Raw genomic sequence first — 22,537 nt, 5'->3', positions numbered from 1 at the left:
AGATAATAAAAAATTAACAATTATATAACAATTTGAATTCTATATATTCTTTTAAGCATTTATCATAGAATCATAGAATGGTAGGGGTTGGAAGGGACCTTTAGAGATCATCTAGTCCAACCCCCCTGCAGAAGCAGGCCCACCTAGATCAGGTCGCATAGAAACATGTCCTGGAGCACCTTGAAGACCTCCAAGGAAGGAGACTCCACACCCTCCCTGGGCAGCCTGTACCAGGGCTCCCTCACCCTCACAGTAAAATAGTTTTTGATTATATTTAAATGAAACTTTTTGTGTTCCAGTTTCATCCTATTACTCCTTGTCTTTTTGCTAGATACCATAGAGAAAAGGGATGTCCCAAACTCCTGACACCCACCATTTTGATATTTGTAAATATTAATGAGATCCCCTGTCAGTCTCCTCTTCAGTCTCCTCTTTTCCAGACTAAACAGTCTCAGTTTTCCTGGCCTTTCCCCATAAGGAAAATGCTCCAGCCCCCTGATCATCTTAGTGGCCCTGTGCTGGACTCTCTCCAGAAGTTCTCTGTCCCTCTTGAGCTGAGGAGCCCAGAACTGGACACAGGACTCCAAATGAGGCCTCACCAGGGCAGAGAAGAGGGGGAGAAGAACCTCCCTTGACCTGCTGGCCACACTCTTCTTGATGCATTGGCTTTCTTTGCCACTAGGGCACATTGCTGGCTCATGTTTACAGTATCGTCAACCAGGACTACTAGATCTCTCTCCGTAAAATGTGTAAAGCAAGGAATGGCAGAGAAATACATGTATTTACTGTTTTAACAATAAAGTTTCTCAGAACTTTGTAAACATAATGGATAATGATTATAAGGTCTGTGCACTGTTACATATGTGGTGTGTATCTGTCACCCGCAGTGATTTCTGACATGAAGAGAAAGAAAGCCATTAAAAAGAAATTCATCTGGCTCACCAACAAAACATAGGGATGAGCAAGCAGTGATTAGTGAGTGGTCAACAAGAAAAAGGCTCATGCCTGGAAATGATTATTTACATCATCAATCATGGTACAGCAACAGAAGAGGGAAAAATGAAAAAAATCTGTACACAGAAGCAGGCAATTCATACAACAAATCAAAGCATGTCACAGGCCAAAGCAGTTCTCAGATAAATACAATTCTGAGGGGAAATTTAGAAGAGTATTTTGGGAGTAGAAATCAGCCCCATATTAAGCTGTTTGCAATGAAGTAATGCTGTAGCTGCATTTTCCACATTGCAAACACAACATCATACAGACATTTAAAAAACTAAGCACTGCAGAGTCTGGAATGAGATAGAAGATGCTACAGGGTTTGGTTTTTTTAAAATGTTCCTCCCTCCATACTTTGGTTTATCAATTACGATCTTCCTATGAGGAAGGGAAGTGACTTTCTCATTCTATGAAATAGTCTAAAGTGATGCTTTACTTTGTTTTATGACAGGATGAATGAAAAAGCTTTCATAGCTTTGCAGGACCAAACACAAAGTGAGCGCAGTCTTGTTTTTCCTTCTCCACAACCAGATCAATCTCCTCGGTTTCTTCTCTAAGAACTGATCATTGCATCAAAATTACATATAATTATTCAGTTGGGAAGCAGGACAGGATAGGACCTGGAAATTATAGGACAGTAAAAGTTCAAACTTCTTCAGTCTCAGGTGACTCTTGAGATGGTGCCAATGCATCTTGTCAAGGGCCATAACCAAAGATCTCTTAGGTATTCACCAGTTTTGTGTGCCTTACTCTTTTGCTCTTTCAGAAATTGCTGAAACAGAAGGGTCTGTTTTCAATTAAATTTTTAGGGTTTTTTTCACTGCAAAACACAAACCAAAACCATTTCACTGTAAACTTGCCATCAGCCTGTGTCCAAAATAGGAATTATGCTTTGCTTGTAAAGATTTACACTACGATTTTACTTTCTTCCTGTCTTCAAATTGTGCAGTTTCATCATATTCAACTTGTTGCTTTTATTAATCCCTCCCAAAAGCTGGTATCTTCTAGGACTCCTGCCTAACGAACATCACTACATCTAAATCTGCCTTCTGTGTCTGGATAAAGACTGTGATTATATTATTTCAGATAAGGTGTAAAATGATTAGCTTGAGAACAACTATGGTAATCTGAGAAGTGATTTCTGCCAAAACTCATGCTAGCACATTATGTGCTATCAAACAGCTTTTGAGATGGAGTAGAACATTTCTTCTCTTTTTTTTTTTTTTTTATTTCTACAAACATGCATCTCAAATTGTTTATATATAGCAAGGAATTTCTAGCATTTTCATGTTACAGGTCACAGAGCAATATTGTCCAGTGCAGTCTGTTTATTGCATTAGATAACATAACCTTGGTTGGGCACATACTAAACTAATCTTGTAGAAAAACTTTTGGTGAAAATTACAATGGTGTGTATAATGTCATTCTATTGCAACTTAGCATCTGGTAAGATACTAGGCCTTTTTTTCAAGTAGTTATTTCAAATGTGTGATCCTAAGATCTATAGGTCACACTCAAAGTAGATTATGGGTATGTGCCATTGAATCATAGAATCATAGAATGGTAGGGTTGGAAGAGACTTTTAGAGATCATCTAGTCCAATCCCCCTGCAGAAGCAGGGTCACCTAGATCAGGTCGCACAGGGACATGTCCAGGCGGGTCTTGAAGACCTCCAAGGAAGAAGCCTCCACAACCCCTCTGGGCAGCCTGTGCCACTGCTCCCTCACCCTCACAGTGAAATAGTTTTTTCTTATGTTTAAGTGGAACTTTTTATGTTCCAGCTTCATCCCATCACCCCTTGTCCTGTTACTATCTACTATAGAAAAAAGGGATGCCCCAACCTCCTGACACCCACCCTTTAGATAATTATAAATGTTAATAAGATCACCCCTCAATCTCCTCTTCTCCAGACTAAACAGCCCCATTTCCCACAGCCTTTCCTTGTATCATTGCTTAAACAAGAGGGGTCTTTAGGAATTAGTCATATGTCAATTAAACAAAATGTACATTTCTGATGAGTAGAATGAATGAAAAATAACCTTGTCTCTCTTGAACACTACCTTGATGATCTGTTCAGCAACAAATTTAACAGTGATATTTCATATTTTAGTAACAGAAAGATAAGTAGATAATAAGTAACAAGATATGAAACCACAGGGAATTAGAATTGCACACAATAAATGAATTTCCAAACTAGAATGGGTCACAATAACAGGGTGTGTGTGTCTACACAGGAGACATAATTAAGGCATTTTGTACCTTGTTTTTTGTCCTTCTTATAAAAGAGTTGCATGCCAAAGATTCCCACCAGCTTTCTACATTGATGTATGACATTAGCCTTGAACTACACTGTCCTCAACATATGGTCATTGGGCTGAACCTCTGGCAACAGGAAAGGTTTAGGAGAATGGCAGTTTCAGCAACTTGTTTTCCTTGGGCAGGGCCAAGTTGGTATTTCCTTAGCTATATTCAAAGAAACTGGGAGAGGAAAAGAGTTTTTATGAATTTAATTGCATAAAGGACTTTATCTTCATTCCCCTCTCTAAATCCCCTTAATTTTAGCTTCTATTATGCAGCTGAGTGACATCTTGGCTTGTGAAGGCATCTAATTGTAATATAACATCACTGTATTCAAGACAAAAGGCAATCGATTTTAAAGAGAGAAGAGGTTAGATAACTTGTTACTAAGGGTTACTGATCTCTATTACTTACTTGATACAAAGTACTTAAAGACTTAAAAGTCACACAATTAATCAAGCCATGTAACAGTTCCATGAAGCATGTTGCAATACATCACATTTTTCATATGGGAAAGTCAAAGTACCATGAACTTCAAAGGCGAATAGAAGATGTAATATTGCATCTTTTTCCCTTTTTTTAAAGCCTCCAGGTAAATATTTCACTAATGTGTTTTTAAAAGTATTTTAAATTCCAAATGCAAGCTTTGGATTTAAGATTATATCACTATTGTATCACTTCCTTGAGCTATTAGAAACTTTCTAGAAAGAAATCCACTTGCTCCACATCAATTTTCCATTTCAAACCATTTTCTTCTGAGGTTCAACTCCTATCAGATCTCTGATTTACACAAGTTGGACCGCAGGTGATGCAAAAAAATAATTTCCTCATGACACCAGCAGAAAGTGCTTCAGACCTGCAGTACATTTGATACGGACATTGTGTAAAAATCAGCATCTCAAAACTTCAGCATCTTCATGAATTTAGTTTTCCTCCTGGCCAATGCACAGAAGAGTTCAGGTGCAGCATTACAAAAGACCTCAAGTCAGCTTTATGACAAGATAAAAGGAATTTTACAGCCATTTTGAAAGGGAATCAGCTAGTTGTACCAAAGACAGGCGTGGGACACATGGCAGAACTGATGACATCAAGAACATGTGGAATGAAAAGGAAAAAGCAGGGTTTTATGCATGTGAAATTTGTTCTTTCAACAGTTCCATTAAAAAGTACTCATATTAAATACCAAAACTGTGGTTGGGTTTAAGTAACTTCACCGGAAAACCCCTGTAAGTTTAATGATATGGTTGGCAGTCCTTTCCTGACACTGTACAATCTCATAGACAACATTTCAACAGCAAATACTCAAAATCAAAACTACCTATGTACAAAATATGTTGAAAAGGTTGAAGATGGTGTGTTAACAAAGAATTCAAACTATAATACATTACCTATTGAAACATCTTTCTTAGGCAAATAATTTTTAACAAGTTACTATTTTCAGGGACCCTGAAAAGTAACATACTAGTAGTTTGAACTATTGAAAGAACAAAACTGTTGAAAGAACAATTATCATATGTAAAACCATGGAATAAATCCACCACAAACTCCTCTCGAGAGAATAATTAATAAAGAGAGAGAACGGATATTTATATCTGCTAATATGTATGTATACATATATATCCATATGTATGCACCTCTTGCTGGAACAGTATTAATATTTCATTGTATGTTTAGATTGAAGATTTTTCTCTACTTTGAAACTTCTGAATATTTTCAGGCACAAAAAGGAACTCAGAAGCAGTGGTCTGACTGCAAAACCAGACCTATTTATTCACCTTTGGACAACTCACCAAATAAAGTTAATGAATAAAGCTGTTTCCTGAGAAGCATTTAAACATAATGGAAGCAGTCACATTTCTCCAGCAACCACACATTTTTCACAGCTTTCCCAAGTCTGGAAAAGGTGCCTATCCTCAAATCCAGTTCACATCACTGGTACGGTCTGGATGCTTGCTTCTAAATTAACAGGATTCCATGATGAAAACAAAAATGTAACTGAGCCCAGACACTTTCCCAGTTTCTCATGTGATGAATTTCTGAGCTGAGAGTCAGAATCTTGCATGCAGATTGCATTTAGAAACACAGTTTATGGGGGCACAAGTCACTGGGTATCAGCTAAGACCCTGGTTAAATACACAGCCCTAGCAATTTCATATTATTCTAACTCTCCTTCATTGAAAGAGAACACAGATGGAGATATTTCAAATTTAGTTCTTCCTAAATGCTAGCAGCTATGTAACTTTTGCATACAAATGGAGAATGGCAAGATTATGATGCTATTATGGTAGGCAACAGTACTCATGTATCACAGGGATAACTATTTTGTAAGAGATAAAAAGTTAGGTGTTCAAAGAGATGATGTAATTCCTCTGTCTTAAGCTACCTCTTTCCTCTGACTTTTATCAGTCAAACTCATCACATTCATCCTCAAATTTACAGTCAATTAAACATACAAACTGTAGAAATGTGTGCTTGGGTTTGAATCACAGCAAGGAGAAAGAGGTGCAAAGAGACTCCTCAGACTCCTGCTTGGATAATAAAGATGGAAGTGTTTCTATACAGCACTCCTCTTGGTAATGTGGCAAAGGCTTTCAAAAGCCCAAGTCAAGTTAACTCTAATCAAACTCATGTTCACTTGTGTTCCATAGGTTTGCGGATTAGATAATGTCAATTTTGGCTTTGTTAATATCCCTGAGAAAACTCTTAATATTCCGATTCATCACCATGCCCAGATCCCAACTCTAGTTTGTCAAAAAGCAAGTTCTTTGTTGCAACACATAAAAAGGCCTGGATTTTATAGTTTTCTTCAAAGTATAAAGCACGTGTATGTGGATACCACTAGAGTAGAAAGAGGAAGAGGAATTTTAGGTGACTCACATTACTTTCAGCAGATCACAGTGATTACCTAATTTTGGTATAAAAGAGCAGTCCTACATATGTTAAGATTCAGATGTCCATACATATGCCTAAAATCCACTTTTCAGTTCACAGATCACCTGAAGACAAGACCTTTATGCAATGAGATTCTAGTAATTCTCTGCACACCAAGTGTGGTCTGGGATTAACGAAAACATCTGTAGCTCAAGAGTCTTAATTTTCCCAAGCATATAAGCGAATACTGAGCAGTTTGCTAAAGAGCCTCCTACACAGATTTTGTTTCAGTGCTTCAGCAGTACCAGAGTGATAACAATTCTTAGTTTCAGTCTAGTTTGACAGCCAACTGAAAGAGTTAGAAATGTGCTTTCTATATAGTGGACTCGGAACATGGCTATGACAAGTATTCAAGGCTTGTAAACTTATTTTCCAAACTGAGAGGTCCAGCAGGACTTCTGAACTCACACATGTGTGTGTGCAGAAGACTCCCTACAGCCTACCTTCCTGGAAATCTTGACATGCAGCTCAAAAATGAGCCTGGACTAGGTTCCCTATCTCCCAAGTGAGATAACAGAGCTCCAGATGTACCACAGAGCATCCTCCAAACTTACCTGAAATGTGATCATTCTTGTCACAGGTCTAAAAATACCAAACAGCAACACAGTAAGACAATCAAAATAAAATATACGACTGTATATTGCTAGGAGCTGTAGCTACCAAGCTACAGGTAGGTTTGCAGCAGTGGTGACCAGGACAGTGGTGACCACAGAGCAGTTAGCTGAGCAGCAGAATACAGATTTCTCTTCATTTGGCCCTTCTCAATATCTTACTCTGAACCTGAGGACTAAGCACATTTGACCAAGCCACTGCAGAGTCAGATGTGTCTTCATTGTGGGATTTAGTGTACATTTCATTTTTATTAAAGTTAGAATGAAGCATATTTGAGATGTTGTATTTGACAATTATTCAGCGTGTAGGACTTGTACATAGTTTTCAGCCAAGTAATTGCTACAGTCATTCAAAGAGCTGAGCCCATGAAGCCTGAGATCATAATCAGCAGTGATTTGACTTGCATCACAGATCAATTTTGGGCTGTTTTTTCAGTTCTTTTGGAGCAATATAGACAGAAAGAGGGAGCAAGAGGAGAAGAAAATACAACCCAAGCCTTTCTTTTACCTGAAATAACCACAACAGATTACTTTCACTTTTTTCTGAAATCGAGAGTAATAGCAGGCAAAATCAGTAAATACAGGGACAGCAGTTCACAAAAGCAGTAAAAGAAAGTGCTGCAGAACATGATCCTTTGTATCCCAGAAAGCTCAGCTGAAATGCATTGCGGTAACTGTGTAATGTCTGATAGGACAATGGATTTAACTAAAGGCAACTGTAATTGAGATTGGACCCTTTCAACTCAGTAGAGTACAATTTTTTAAGAGGTGAGTTTATTGAGAGCATTAAAATCTCACCAAACTCCTAATTTTGGTGTTATTTTTCCTGCTTTTAGAAAGGATTTCATGGTAGGCTCAGCCTCTCACAACATTTGGCAACAAACATTTACTTAAACATCTAAAGAGTTCCATTAAAGAGATGAGAAGTATCATGAAGCAACTGTGTGAAGTGCATAAAAGATATTACTATAGAGATCATGGAAACACCATGGTTTGGTTTTTTTTTTTTCATTTTCCAAGGTACTGCACAAGCACATTTCCTTTCATAAAAGTAAAATGTCTTACAGCATCTGAAAGAATATTTTAGGAGTCCACACATGGATTTAGTGGTATAGTTCCTGGCTCTGAACAATAATGAAAAAAGAAATTAAAAAAAGTTTTCTCAATGCTATAGGTCAAAATAAGAGTCTTGATAGCCAGTCACCTGCTTTAACCAGGAAAATAAGATCTCAGAATCTGGAAGGAACTGCATTTCAGTCTTGCTGCCAGAGATCTCTCTGTACTGCCTCTGAGTAGTAAAGCAGATCTGCCTACATGCATAATGCCAAATCTTTGAAAGCTGAAAGTTCTATTACTCCTTCCTAATGCTAAGAGGTGTTTTCCTTTACTCCATATATATCCACAATACATTTCATAGGAGGGACAGTGGTGGTCCAGTTCAGCATGAACAACTACAGCCTGTGCTCTGAAATCCTCTTTAATGGCAGCCCTGATTATTTCCTTCATGCTCATAGATAGCCTCCCACAAGTGGTATTGCCAGAGCCTGTTTATCCATCTGTTTAGGATGCCAGGGTGGAGGCCAAAAGGCAATTTAAGGTACAGAGATGAAGGAAATGAATCAGGTAACAAAGTAAAGGCTGCTACAGTTTCACAAATAAATACACACTTGCAGCCCAAAATCAAGCTTGTGTTTTGGCCTCCCTAGAAAGCATACATATAAAACAATTACTTTTAAAATTGAGACAGCCAGCAGCTGCAGCTTAACTATTTTCTAACAGCTCTTCCCTTGCTGCAAGGTGGAACAAGGCAGTGCTCATCAGGCTCTTTGAAATCCATACTCTGGTAGTATTCCTCAGCAGACTGCTGGCCAATTCCCCTCCCCCCCCCCCCCCCCAATGACCCCAATGCATCTAAAAGTGTTAAAAAAATAGATGGGGCCAAAGAACACAATTCCAAAGTACAAAAAAAACCCTTCAGAACTGAAGATGTTTTCCACAAGATATACAGAGATATTAATTAGCTGCACCAGTCTACAAACACTTGATACTAAAGGGTAACAACTGCAGGAGGGAAGGACAGCACAACTCATCTCATAGGTATCAGGTGTAACAGCTGTTTTAAAGCACATAGTCTTGCTCAACATCATATCCTCCCAGTAGCATTTTGCTCATCTCATCCTCAGTCTCTTTATTCATATCTGTGTCTGCTAGGTGGTGCTGTGGGATGGCTTTTCTAAAGCAGATAAGGCACCTTGCTGCTTTGTTCGCCTCACTGAAGGTTTTCATTTTACATGAGAAGAGATGCAGTGTTTTCTGTATCCCGGTTGTACCAGATGTGTCCCTGTTGTACCAGATGTGTCCTGTACTTGTTCTTGCTGTAGACATGAGATGGCCACCACTGATAATGCTGCATCTCTAGGGCAGTCAGACAAAATAAGTGTACGTCAGCATCCATCTACATGCATCCATACCCATGGAAGAAAGGAGAAACCATAGATGGAGGCAGGAAGTATTGATATTCACTCTACAAATTCCCATTTTCTTTTTCTTCTAAAAATACAGGACATTTAAGCAACCTATATTTATTGACACAACAGGTTTTAAAATTAAATCAGACACACAAATAGCATGTCTAAAACCTCCTGAAGTTCCAATGAATGAAACGTCTCCTTTTTTTTCTCTGAAACCACAGGTCACTTCCATGAGGAAAGGCAACCTACTGCAAAACCTTTAGAAGCCTACCTTCTAGAAGGACGGGTAATGGGAAGGATGTTTTTTTAGGTTTCATTGTTGTTCTAGAACTAAAGAGTAACTGAAATGTGAGGATGCCATCAGTGCTGTAACATCCATAGTATCATAAGTGGTGCAGATTGGGATTAACTATTCAGACCTGTCAAAATATGTTGTGCTAATGACTTGTATGTAAATGGCAATCTGGTTACGTCCATCTGTTTCACATAACTTCATGTCAGTTTAGCCAAAGATGACAAATAATACTAACCCACCCTTCTGAGCAAAAGGGAAGAAAAATAAAACCATCCTCTAGATGGCTAATTGTACATCAGATGATGACATCAAGAAAATCTTGCATTCAGTTTTCAGATCCCAACCCACAGCTCAATGCCTTGGGACACCTCTGGGCATTTGCTGTTCCTATACAAACCCCACCCTAGTAAATGGCAAGGCTATCCCCTTTGACATATACTGCAATTTCCACTTAGTGAATTGACATTTTCTGTCTGACGTTCTGCTCTGAATGTAGATCTCACACTGCCCAAAACCAAATTTGGTCATTCAAGTTGCATTGCCACATCAGAAGGGGATGATAAGGAAATAGGAAGGGATATCATGTAGGCCAGTTATGGAAGTTGAAGTATATAATGATTCTAAGCAAGTTTGGCACAAATTTGACTATCAGATGCACAACTACTACAGATGTCCATGTGTTCAAATCAACAGACGGTGCAGATCTGGAAGCAAATCTATCTTCAGGTGGTCTATCATATTTTTTCCCTATAGCCAGGCAGAATCCTTACTACAGGAGGCTCAAAGGTTCTCCTGTGCATGGAAGAGTGGCCCAGCTGACACCAAATATGAGGAAAGCATGTATATGGGGAAGGTAGATTGCAATGGGACAGACCAAAAGAAGCAGTGACCTGAGAGCATAGAGCACTGTAAACCACCAAGAGTAGTAGTGACAGAGGAGAAAAAAATATGATTACATTGAATTCTGTTCTTTCTATTTAAAATAAAGCAGAGTGAACAGAAACTCAATCCCTGTGGGATTAACATACATTAACACCTGTGGGAGGTCTCTCGTCCCATTTAAGTTCTGCAAAAACGGTTGTCACATGCAAAAAGATTGACTGGGGAAGCATTCAAACTGCAAGTTAGCAAAGTGTTGCATTTTCCTCTGAAAATGAGAACAATAAGATGCTTAGGCAACCACACCATGAAATTTAACAATGCAGTTAGAAAAAAATGGCTTCTGAGAGGATGCTTCAATTTTATTACTAAAGAAGGAAGTAGCTACACACTGCTGGAAATGAAAAAGACAAAGCATACATTAGCTACAGTTCTGTGTCTTTTAATAAAAATAGGAAATTAAAAAATAAAAGGGACCAGTCTATAAAAATTCCATGCTGGCTGAGGTACTAACAGATTTTTTTTTATACTGAACATCACATTCTTGTTTTTCATTAATGTGGTCTTTGTAAAGGGAAAGTAGTGGGGGGGAGGCATGAGGGGCAAACCAGGAAGCATCTAAACTCCCTTTTCAATCACTATGATCAAAGAGAACTGGAATATGGAAAGAGAGTACATAGCACGTCCAGATGAGACTCATTTCAAAATGTCTGGGGAACCAGCTAGACAACCTGGTGGTATGCTGGAAATTATTCTGAAAAGGCTTTATATGGTAGAAACTACTAGAGAATTATGGAGAAAAAAAAATCAAAAAACAACCCAAAACCAAACCCAAAACATATCAGAGAATCTTTCTTTTGACCTTAGAAAAAGTAATTGAAGTCCACAACATTTTACCAGATATCTTCCTTTCTAAGGACTACTACTGTAACTGAAGAGATCAACATAAAAATCTATATGGTAACCACAAGGAGTCCTAGGGCAAGAAACTAATGAGGGACCTGAGCTGGTTTCAACTCAGAGGTTCCTTGGGGTGCACTACATGCTGAATATAAAGCAATCATATATGTTTTTGGTAGTTTCAATTTTTGACACAGTGTATTTTTTACTGTTATCTAGGTACCTTCAGCTAGTAGCTGTTGCTTTAAAGAACAATTATATCTAAATAAAAGTATGACAAGCATTTTTGAGTGATGCCTGAAGGATAGATATGGTAACAATTAGTATTAGGTTCAACTTTCACCTACGTATCTGTCTTCAACACATATAATCTGTCCTTCCACTCCCTCATGTTTTTCCCTGTGGGTCTAAAAGCCAAATAGTAATTTTCCAGAGGGGCCAGAGCACAAAGAGATTTGGAATCTGGTTCAAGAATGTGCCTGGAAGCTGGATTCAGCCTAAGTCTCCCAATGTATTGACTCTCTCCCTAGATAGGCCATTCTTCCAGGCTAAACTACAAGCAAAACACTGCTATATTAACTGCTGCATCGGCTGAATTGTCTCAGGTCTGGTTTACATGACACTGCAAAAAATGTTGGATGCTACTTTCTTTCCTGCAGGCAGAATTCTACTACTGCACTATATAGTTAGTAACTAGGACAAAAGCCAACTTAATTAGAAAACTGAGACAAATTTCAGAAGAAAAATAAAAGTAATGTAGTATTGACTAATTCAGTTTCTGTCTCAAGGAGTTTGTTAAGAGATAGGACACTCAGAAAAAAAAAAAAAACTGAGATAAGATTAAGCAGCATAGCTCTGCAAAAAAAGCTAGATCCTATATGTCTCACATTATCAGACATGCGGTAGCCAGTGAATTCAATTCATACTTTTAGAGGAGTATCAGGTCTTTGTACAGCCAAAAATTTCAGCGGATTTTATGTGGAATTTCTGCTGTTGACTCCCCACAAATTATAACTGCATTTCTTGAAAATCCTACAAAAAATAATTCATACCAATAGTGCAGTTCTTCTCAAAAATCTTTAATAGAGATGAGAGGAAGAAGCAATTTGGTAATAAAGTCTGAGTCTCCAAAAATTTACTACAAATGGTGGAAAAAATGAAGCTATTAACAAAAGCAGTCTACCTATATTCTAGAAATTAATTAAACTATGCTTGTCTCAGAATGAGTATCATAGGGTATTGTCACAAATATGTAAGGTAAGCTCAAAGGACAAGGAAAGACTACCTACATTCTTCAAATCTGAGTGAATAAGTAAATATAACCAGAACGCCCTTCAATAGTTGTAAACTCCCAGAACAGTAACACACACTGAAGAATGCAGAAGGTTGTCACCTCCTTTCTTCCCACAGAATTGTAGAAGTCATCTCAGCACACACACTCATGTTGCTGCTTTCTGCTGTCAGATCAAACAAAAGCTCTATCTAAAACTCTGGACACTTAATTAAGCCTCGGGAGATCTGGATGCCATTTTTACTTCTTACACTGGTCTCATTATGTAAAGGGAACAGGAACAGTATAACAGTTTCCCAATAAGCATAGGTGAGGTACTGGTACTTGGAAATTGCTGGAAACATACTTAATCACTATGGTGCACTTTCTTATCTTTCATACTTATCTATCTCATGGCCATACGTGGAACAGCCATGGGCCCCACTTCTTCCAATATCAGATGCTGTCAAGCTTGCCAGCTCAAAGTGTTAGTCTTGGAGGAGAGGGCTCACGGGAGAAAGGAAGGATTGCCAAGTGGTTTCACACTAGGATGCCTTCACTTAAGGCCACATGTAGGTGCCTGCATGGAGGCACTTACCCGTGCATCCTAGTTCTGTGACAGTGCTAAAAACAATACATAACTGGACATCAACATGACAGAGTGGTCCAGACTGAAGGGAAATGATTACATCAAATACATGAGGAAATTCAGAGGAAATACTTCATTGTGAAGCATTATCTGGGCTTTTCACATGCACTTATTTTAACTACTAAGTAAATTTATAAACTACATCACTTGACCTTCGCTAAATCTCTGAGCCAACAAATTTGAGTTTGGTGGCATTTCAGTAACTGACTGTGCACCAGAAGACCCTTCCCCGCTCTCATCAAAACTTTCTAATAGCCTACATGCCCTCCAGCCAATACCATACCCATTGCCAAAAAAGACACGTCCCTGTACCCCCTGAGAGAAACGGACACCAGAAAACAGGCAATCCTGCAAACTGAAGCATTATGCATCCGTGTGCATGAAACAGTGCTTTCAGAAAAGGTTCAGACATGATCGCTTATCGTCATTTTAAACCACTACTTAAAATGAACGTAATGAATATCTGACTTTCGACTAACAATATTTATGCCCTGAAAAATGTTAAGTTAGCTATCCCAAAAGGTCTTGTGTAATGACTACAATGCATTTTATATTGCCCAAGTTGATTTCTGTGTTTAGATAAGCATAAGAATCTCAGGTGTGTATTATAAACTTGGATTATAACCAGCTGCTTTTTATCCTTGGAGTAACTCGTTCATATTTTGTTACTCTTCACCATCTGACAATTTATGGTTGAAAATTTGTTCTTTTTCAGGCAATTGATTTTATAGTCAAAGACGTCTCATGCTGGTGGCTTCAAACATGCTGGAAAAAGTGGGCTCCGTTTTCTTTAGCCTCATCTCTCAATACAGACAAATTTTCCAACTGCACCTTCTCCTTTCACCGGAAGGCTGTATGTAATGCTTATTAGAAAACACTAGTAGCTAATAGAAAATAGTAACAGCTAAGGCCTGAGGCACAGTAATTTGCTTGCAAATGTGAATGGTAACAGATCTGTGACATAAAATTACTGTAGTGAAAGACCAAGGTAATTGTAAAAGCCAGCATTAAATATTAAGTTATTTTTCCGTTCTTCCCCTTACCTAATTCTAGTATAGCACTTGCTTCTTTTATTCTTCATATCTTCCCTCTACAATAAGAAATTTGTACATGTGCATAGATGCACAGTACTTTCTGGAAATATTTGAACATATTTCGCACATTGCTAACAGAACATTTTCTCATACAGATTTGAACAGATGAGACTAAGTGAAAAGTCAGGCCTGAACGTTTGCCATATTGTTGGCAGTTAATCATTACATTTTCTCATTCTCCACTTCAAAAGAGTTGAAAACAGATCTCTGATATGATCTGAGGGAATTATGTGTTTTCTAATATCTCCTTAATCTACAAGAGTTCATTTTGAACACTGAAAAATGGATATTTATCCTTTCAAAACACTCATAACTGAATGCAACAGATAGAGCAACAGGAACAGTTATTGCTGTAGGACTGGACTACTGCAAACTCTTATGTTTGAAGGAACAACTTTGAAACTCACCTACAAATATGATTCATAAAGAAGTGCAGCACTCATAGCAGTCTGTCTGCTGAGCTGGACAGACCAAAGCAAGCATATAACATCATCTGCGCTGGCTGGCATATCCTATTCCAAGTTTACTGTAACATTCTAATTCTTATCTTCAAAGCACTAATTAAATACAATTCAAAATAAACTCTGTTCACATAACAGTGCCATTAATTTCCGTGCAGAAGAAAAAAGCTCTCTGCTGATCTAGGTGAGCACTGGTTCAAGCCAGGAGGCAGGAAGTAAGAGAGTTCCTATACATACAGGATTTTGTTTCTTCTTCACATCATCATTTTCATAACAACATTTCAATGGCCAAATGCATAACGGATTAAATTTAAGAGCCAGCTACTAAGCTGACATGAACGTTCAGAGTTCCACTAAACTCAAAGAAGTTGTACCTGTTCACTATAGCTCAAGTTTTCGTGCGCATGGCAGCCCATGGGTGAGTGAGCACTCATTTTAGAGCTCAATAGAAGATCTCAGTTGTCCTCTGAACCTTTCTAGGAAGCAGAAGAGAGTGAAAGCCTGTCAGACTGACACTTAACTGATATTTCTACCTGTGACAGACCTGAAAAAAAACTAAAACCAGAGGCTTATCAAAGTTGTGACTGGAGGTAAGAGAGATGATGCAATCTATATAACTTGTGAGTTAGCTGTATGTCGGGTTTTATTTGACAGAGGCTACAAGAGAGTCTGTCAACTATCAAGACTGGAAAGGAGGCAACATGTGAAATTAATCACAGTAGGTCTCCAAACTGTGTAATTTTTCCTGGATGTTTAATTATCTTCGCTGTCCAGCTTTGCTAGATCACCTTCCAAACATGTTAAGAACAAAGTGTAAGACAGTTCTACAGTACAACCTCCTGCGCAGAAATATTGGGCATATTCCTAAGTGTGTTAGTTATCATCATCCAGGCAATGTTAACTCAGAATAGGTCATTCATACATAAAATGATTTTTTAAATATATCATCAGAAAAAATAATGAGATGCAAATACACTGTATTTCCAAGACCATCAACAAGCCAGTATACTATCCAGCTTTGGTGGTGATTTAATTCAACATGACTTAGGCTTTAGTACTACTAATGTTACTATTTTAGTCCTATTCATATCAGTCAAGCCCTTTACATTTGTAACTTTCTGCATGACTACAAATCATTTTTTTGGGATATATTTGTATACCCACTTTAATATCCTTTTGCGTAAGATTTGGCAAGAAATTTCCCAAGGACAAGAAGAGTGCAAATTCAAGTTATGTGATGTTCTCTGCTCTGTTTTAGTTGTGCACATCCATAAATGACTGAGTATTTACCTTTACATACCTTAAATGATTCACTTGTGAAAATAAATTTAGTGCTTTTTAGACTAATAATATTATTTGTCTCAAAATTTTCATTAAATGACTTAGCAACCATAAGCATGTTTTAACATGTCACTGGCACAGTGCAGAGAAAGCAGCCCTGCTGACTCTCCTTTTGAGAGTCAACAAATCAACAAAATCAACAAATTCATCCACTACAGCTACATTCTGTTTCAATGTACCAGGTTTTTTCTTTTTGCTTAGAAATATTTTTTTTTTCTTTTGGATTGAATTATATGAGTTAATATTAAAAAAGTCATTACTTCAATATCAAGGGAAGTAAAAGATTCACACAGGGAACAGGGAACAACTTGCTAGTTAAAGTCTGTATTTAACTTTACAATATAGGACCCAGACAGAAGTAAAAAAAAAATTAAAACAAGATGTGAGATAGGAATCTTTAATCAATCTTGTTGTATCAGCCTGGGCCTAGTATTTCACCCTATCTCCTGAAGTTACCCAGCACCACTTTGAAAATGGATTACTTTCCACTGAAAACAATGCCAAAATGGGGCTTTAGCTCCCCTGAGGGAGATTAGAACAGCCTGGATCATCAAATGGGAAAAAAATAATCGTTATCTGTAGCAGTTAAGAAAAAAAAAAAGGGGGGGGGGAGCAGGGAGAAAATAAAAGATGTAACCAAAATCAGGTTTTGTACCACTTAATGCCTTAGATTTGCTTTTGAAGATGGAGGCAAAGCGGTGAAACCCTGTGGATTTGTAATGCAAATGAACACTTGCTTCTCTAGTGGATAATATAAAGACCTAGATTTTTATCAAAGATGTTTGGTTAGGAAACGTAGTTTTTTGCAAACACTCAGAAGTTTGCCCTAGAGGGAGTAAGATACTAACACAGTATTATGCACTTTTTATTACTTGGTCAGAGGGAATACCAATGCACACGAAAGAAAATATATACACGTTACCTCATACATACTAACAGATGAAAAATACATTATGAGGATTTAATATTAGTGCATACATATCTTTAACCTGGTGTCCCTTATTTCAGCTATGAGAAATTTTCCTACAGCCCTTGCCATCACCATCCAGCTGAGACTCTACCTGCAGGTGATCCATCATACAACTCCGCAGGGCTCTGGGATGCCAGCTGCCAGCACCAACAAATGCCTCAGGTCCTTTTACAACCAGGCCAAATATAATTTGCAATACAATGCAAAAACTTACTTCCAGTTTCAGCAGCAGCAAAATATAGCTGGCAGAAACACTGAGAAATTGGTGAAATATCATTTCCCAGATTCTGTGAGGCTGATATGTGTGTTAGGGCACATAGTCAGTTAAGGCAACATCCTTGACAAATTAGTTAACTTACTTAAAAAAATAAAAAAAGTACAAATTAAAGAGCAAGTCTGAAAGCACTGTTAACCAACATTCATTCACTTCTGGTTTTGTCTTTTAAAAAGCTAACTATCTTGCATGAATGCTCCATCCCACCAATGAATGCTAAAAGAAAACTTTTTTTAACACAGGTATTTCCTAGTTATGTAAATTTGAGCTTTTATAAGATGGTCAGAGCCTTGGCCCTGCTATAGCCCTCATTTGTACTCTTATAGGAGTACACTGCTGACCTCAGTTATATATTAAAGTTCTCTGGAAGCCAACAGTAAGTAACCATACACCTATAATTAAACACATACTTGAATGCTTTGTTAAACAGGGACTGATGACTTGCTGCCCATATAACTAATGATGAAATATTAGTAACGTACATTTAATTTTGGATTATGCTCTAAATGTTTTATGCCAGGGATGCATTAACCATTGATGCCTGCAACACAGTCTACAGCCAGTCTGAGAAAGGTCCAGTGGTGCACATCGATGTGGTCACACGTGGTTGGATGTGTCTTGCAAAGGACAGCAGTGGCCCTAAGAATCTGGCATGTGCTGATAACGCTCTTCTCTTTAAATAACATGGCGGAAGAAAGGTACTGTTAATTTCAGTTTTCCAGTCTAGCGCCTATATAAATAACAGTCTGAAACAGAAGGCTCTTTCTGCCCACTAACAAAGGAGGCACCTAAGATGATCTTTCTTCCTGCTTTTCAGTTCCTCCCCCTAATACCACTGGTGCCTCTTACTCAACATAAGGGCAGCAGTACCGGTGCAGTCACATGGCTGGAATTTTAACCACATCCCTAGTAATATTATTCAGAGCAAATTTAGACAACTGAACTAAAATTGCCAGCAACTTCTGATAATCCATCTACATAAACAAACATTCATTGATGCTCAGAGGGGGTAAAATTGCAGCAGAATAAGCAACAGTAAGGAACATAATGGTAGCAATCTAGACAGGCTTGTAGTCCTTCTCTCTCATTAATTTCAAATTTTATTTCCCACTCCTTTTCTCTGTTCAAGGAACAGAAGTATTGTTAGGTGCATAAAGTGATCTGGAAGCTGAGTACTGTAATTATAGCTGTTGCAGTGCTCAGTCTGTCAGACACTAATGTCCTCTGCTGAATGTGTGTGCTGCAGTGGACAAGTCCATGCAATAGCACACTACTCCAAAGTGAGCATAGGTGACACAACCATCGACCTTACACAAACAGAGCAGAGCGAATAACAGTAAGGGGTCAAAACCATCATAGAATTTGCCCAGAAATAAAGTATTAGCAGAAAAGATCCAACAGTCTCCACTGCTGAGTATATGAAACCTCGTCAGAGGTTTTGAGAAGGCAATAAACTATGTGTTGCAGCTGTGGCAGCTGAATGACTGTATCCCTCCTGCATCCTATTAGAGGGATTTGTCTCAAGAGCTTAATTGGCAATTTCACTACTCCTTTCCTGTTCAGCAGTGTTAACATATTTTTTTGCTGCCTTTGCTACGGAGAAGGCAGCAGCATAGCAGGGTGGCAAATCAGACCATAGGTACCTTCCAAATTCCAGGGGTTCATTTTTCACAGAAAGACAAAACCATCTTTAAATGCATAAAGCTGCTGTCCCACCACACTCTGACGGTAAGCTTGCCATACCTTTGGTTAACTTCTGGCACACAGACGTGGACTTAGATCTCTTCCAAGACAGTCAAAGAATAATGAAAAAGCAACTTTGATGCTACCTGAAACCAGACTATTCAACACACATTGCCTGCATTCCTCAGCTGCAGGCACCAAGCCAGGACATGGAGATAATCATTAAGGCTGGTGGTGGGGGAGGAACAAAGAAGCTTAAGGATTCCAGAGCTGAAGCACTCTGCTCAAGAAAATCTAGACAGAATTTAATCTGGAAAGTGGACATGCAGTCTTGTTTCTCCCCATTCCACTCCCATTAGGTGCATTGGAGAAGTAAAAAAAAAAACCACAGACATGGTAATATATTTTTTCCTCTTGTGGTCATTTCTTTATCTGTTATGTAGAAAATCCGGATCTATACCACAAAAACCATTTCTCTCTCATCTTGCACTGCCTTTCCAACCATGGATAAACATTCCTGTTTCAAGAGGGCAAACTGGCCAGCTTAAATGCCAAGGTAACAGTGAAACATTTTACATGGGCGGAAAGTCTCTTGTCATCTTCACCTAATTAGGAACCATGTCCTGCAAGCCTGAGATTTAACAACCGTCTTACTTTTACAAATCTACCAATACAGGTACGTCAACCCAAGATAAATCAGTTGTTTCAATACTGCAGTATCTGTTCTTTGACTCAACAATCTACTGCAGCAGTGAAGTCTGCATATTGTAGAAAAAACTCTTCAATGGTTAAAAAAGGCTTCTGGGACACCAAGCTCTTTGTGTTAAAAAGCTGTCAGGGGAAAGGGGGAGAACAGCAGCATCTCTATGTCACTACAGTATCCAACAGCAACTTTCTACAACCCAGCCACTTGAGGAAATTCCTGGAAATGTCTTAGTAATTATAAGTATGGATTAAATTCCAGAAATTACAGCAACTTTTGAGTTGTTAGCAATAGCTAACATACCTTGTTCCAGCTACCATGTACACAGATCTATCCCAAGCAGGTCTATGTGGCAAGAACAGCAGCACTCTCTGCAGGTCTTCATAAACTATCTGAAGTTGGAAGGCCAACAGGCTGGTGAGTGGTGTAGTTGTACTTTCAGCTACACTACAGCCCTTCAGGATGTCATGCCACTAGAATCCGTGTTCTGCTTCTTTTACAACTTCCAGCAAAGAGGGCCTTAAAAATGGGTTATGCACTACATAAATTACTACTGTACTAAGACCAACCCAGTATATATTTTGGCCTTCAGCTTTTGCCTCCTTGTATGTAGGGAGCAACAAAAAAATCACCTGTGGGCAGGTACCAGATTTTGTATTCTAGGGCTCTTCAGGCACAAGAAGACTTGACATTAGGAAGCATTTCTTTACAGACAGAGTGGTGTAACACTGGAACAGGCTTCCTAGAGCAGCAGGTGATGTCTCATCCCTGTCAGCATTTAAGAGGCATTTGGACATTGGCCTTAATAACATACTTTAACTTGGTCAGACCTGAAGTAGTCAGAAAGTTGGACTGGATGATCACTGTACAACCCTTCCAATTGAAATTCTATTCTATGAAGGAAGTCACTCTGAACTGTCCTCCTCAAGAGCCCAGCAAAGTTGAGCAGTGGTGAAATTGTAGAAAAGGATTTGGATTTGTAGAATGGAAAGGGGAAAAAAACAAAACAACAAAACACCTCAAAAAGCAGTTACAAAGAATGTCTTGGGAACTGCAACTGCAAAACTAAAATATCTTCTCCCAGTGCCAATTGCAATGGCAGCACAGATAGTAACGAGAGCATCTTTAGTATCTTTGCTTTTAAGACCAGAATATGTGCCAATAGCACAGAAGAGTAAAAGCAGTAGAAAAAAAGTAACAGCTCTGTATGCACTAGTTTCCAACATGCAGTCTGTTTATATCCTAAATGCATAAATAATGCAAATAAAATGCATTTAAAGAATACAAAAAACACACAAAACAAGAATTTTTGAGAGTGTCTTACCTTTGACCCAATAAGTGTGTACAGCCATTGGATGGTTTCATTATGATTTATTACGCCATTCATGCCATCAACATAGAGCATTATCTGGCCCAAAGCTATTGTAAAGAAAAGAGAGAAAACATAATCAGACCCAGTGAATACTTTTTATAATCCTAAGCTTGGCTGGCAATTTTCTATAAGCAAGGATTTCCATAGACATGGACAGCTCAACTAATGAAAAGTATATTGGGCAAGATTGTGCTAGACAAAATCGTGGGAAACTACAGTAACTTTACTGATTTCATCTGGATGATATAAATGTGAATTTTGTCCAGAGACAAGCACAGGCAGTTGTTCCTTCCTAAATAAGGACACATTTTATTTGCCCCTCAGTCTGCAAACTGTATTCTACACACTGCTTACTGTTGCAACGGTTCTATCAGCTACAGTGCTTTACATCTTGTAAGCCTAGACTTTTACCATTTGTTTCAGCACCATGTAATGTTTGGAATTAGTATGTTTCTATTGACTGTTTCATTCCAATAATAAGAAATTAAAGCAGGGTAATGAATATCAATAAGGACAGCAAATATTCACCACTGCACAGTGCTCTCCTGGAAATGAGTTTTGTATTTTAGTGAGAAAATACAACAAACAAAGCACAGTTAACATGGAAGCTTCTTTATTAATTTATTCTAAAGCATTTGTAACAAAACTTCAAATATGCTAGTAAAATATTTCATAAAAGTTATGGATAATAATAGTTTGAAATCCTGATAATACCAGACTTTACAGAGACAACATCTATTAATTTTTTTCTGACTGATAAAGACAGACATTTTTCATAAGGATTATGAAAAGTGGATTAGCAAAATTCATTTATCATCTTCAAAAGTTTCCACTGTTAGATCTTCTGCTTTATAGCAGGAGATCAAAGCACGGTGGGATGAAAAAGAAATCGCTGATGTTACACCTTTCAGCATAGCCTGTTGGCATAACAACTCAATTATCTAAAGCACAACCTGATGAGCCCCTAGTACACCACTTTATGGGGGGGGGGGGGGGGAAGAAAAAAAAATCACTAGAGTGAGGAGAATTCTGACATTATTAATCTTCTAAACAAATTCCAAATGTTTGCTAACTTTTGCACAGTGCAGTGTTGTTTTCCTTGAGGGAAAATTTTCAAAGACATGAAGTGCTTAAAGTACTCGTATAACTAAGCAGCTAGCTTTCATTTTTACATCATCTCCTCCTTTTTTATTTGATCTAGTTGGCCAACTTACAGTTAAAAAACTCCAAGGTACTAATTTTAGGTACTTGTAGCCCTTATCTAATCTGTTGCACCAAGCTAGGAGCAAAGTCACCCTAGATGGTCAGTGAAAATGGAGAAAAAGCAAGCCAGAGG

General features: G+C 38.2%; 1 protein-coding gene across 5 annotated transcripts in view; it reads right to left on the bottom strand.

Annotated features, from left to right (window-relative positions):
* The window catches only part of FHOD3 (formin homology 2 domain containing 3), a 405,083-nt gene that overhangs the window by 138,924 nt on the left and 243,622 nt on the right, over nt 1-22,537 (bottom strand). For all 5 annotated transcript variants that reach the window (XM_061995044.1, XM_061995039.1, XM_061995040.1 and 2 more), the window contains exon 6: nt 21,154-21,248. In XM_061995044.1, the coding sequence (XP_061851028.1) occupies nt 21,154-21,248 (95 nt within the window). The remainder of the gene's footprint in view (nt 1-21,153; nt 21,249-22,537) is intronic.

This window comes from Colius striatus, chromosome 4 (assembly GCF_028858725.1).
Source record: "Colius striatus isolate bColStr4 chromosome 4, bColStr4.1.hap1, whole genome shotgun sequence".
Taxonomy (NCBI): Eukaryota; Metazoa; Chordata; class Aves; order Coliiformes; family Coliidae; genus Colius; species Colius striatus.
Note: the sequence above shows the minus strand (reverse complement) of the source record. Positions and strands in the feature narration are given on the sequence as shown.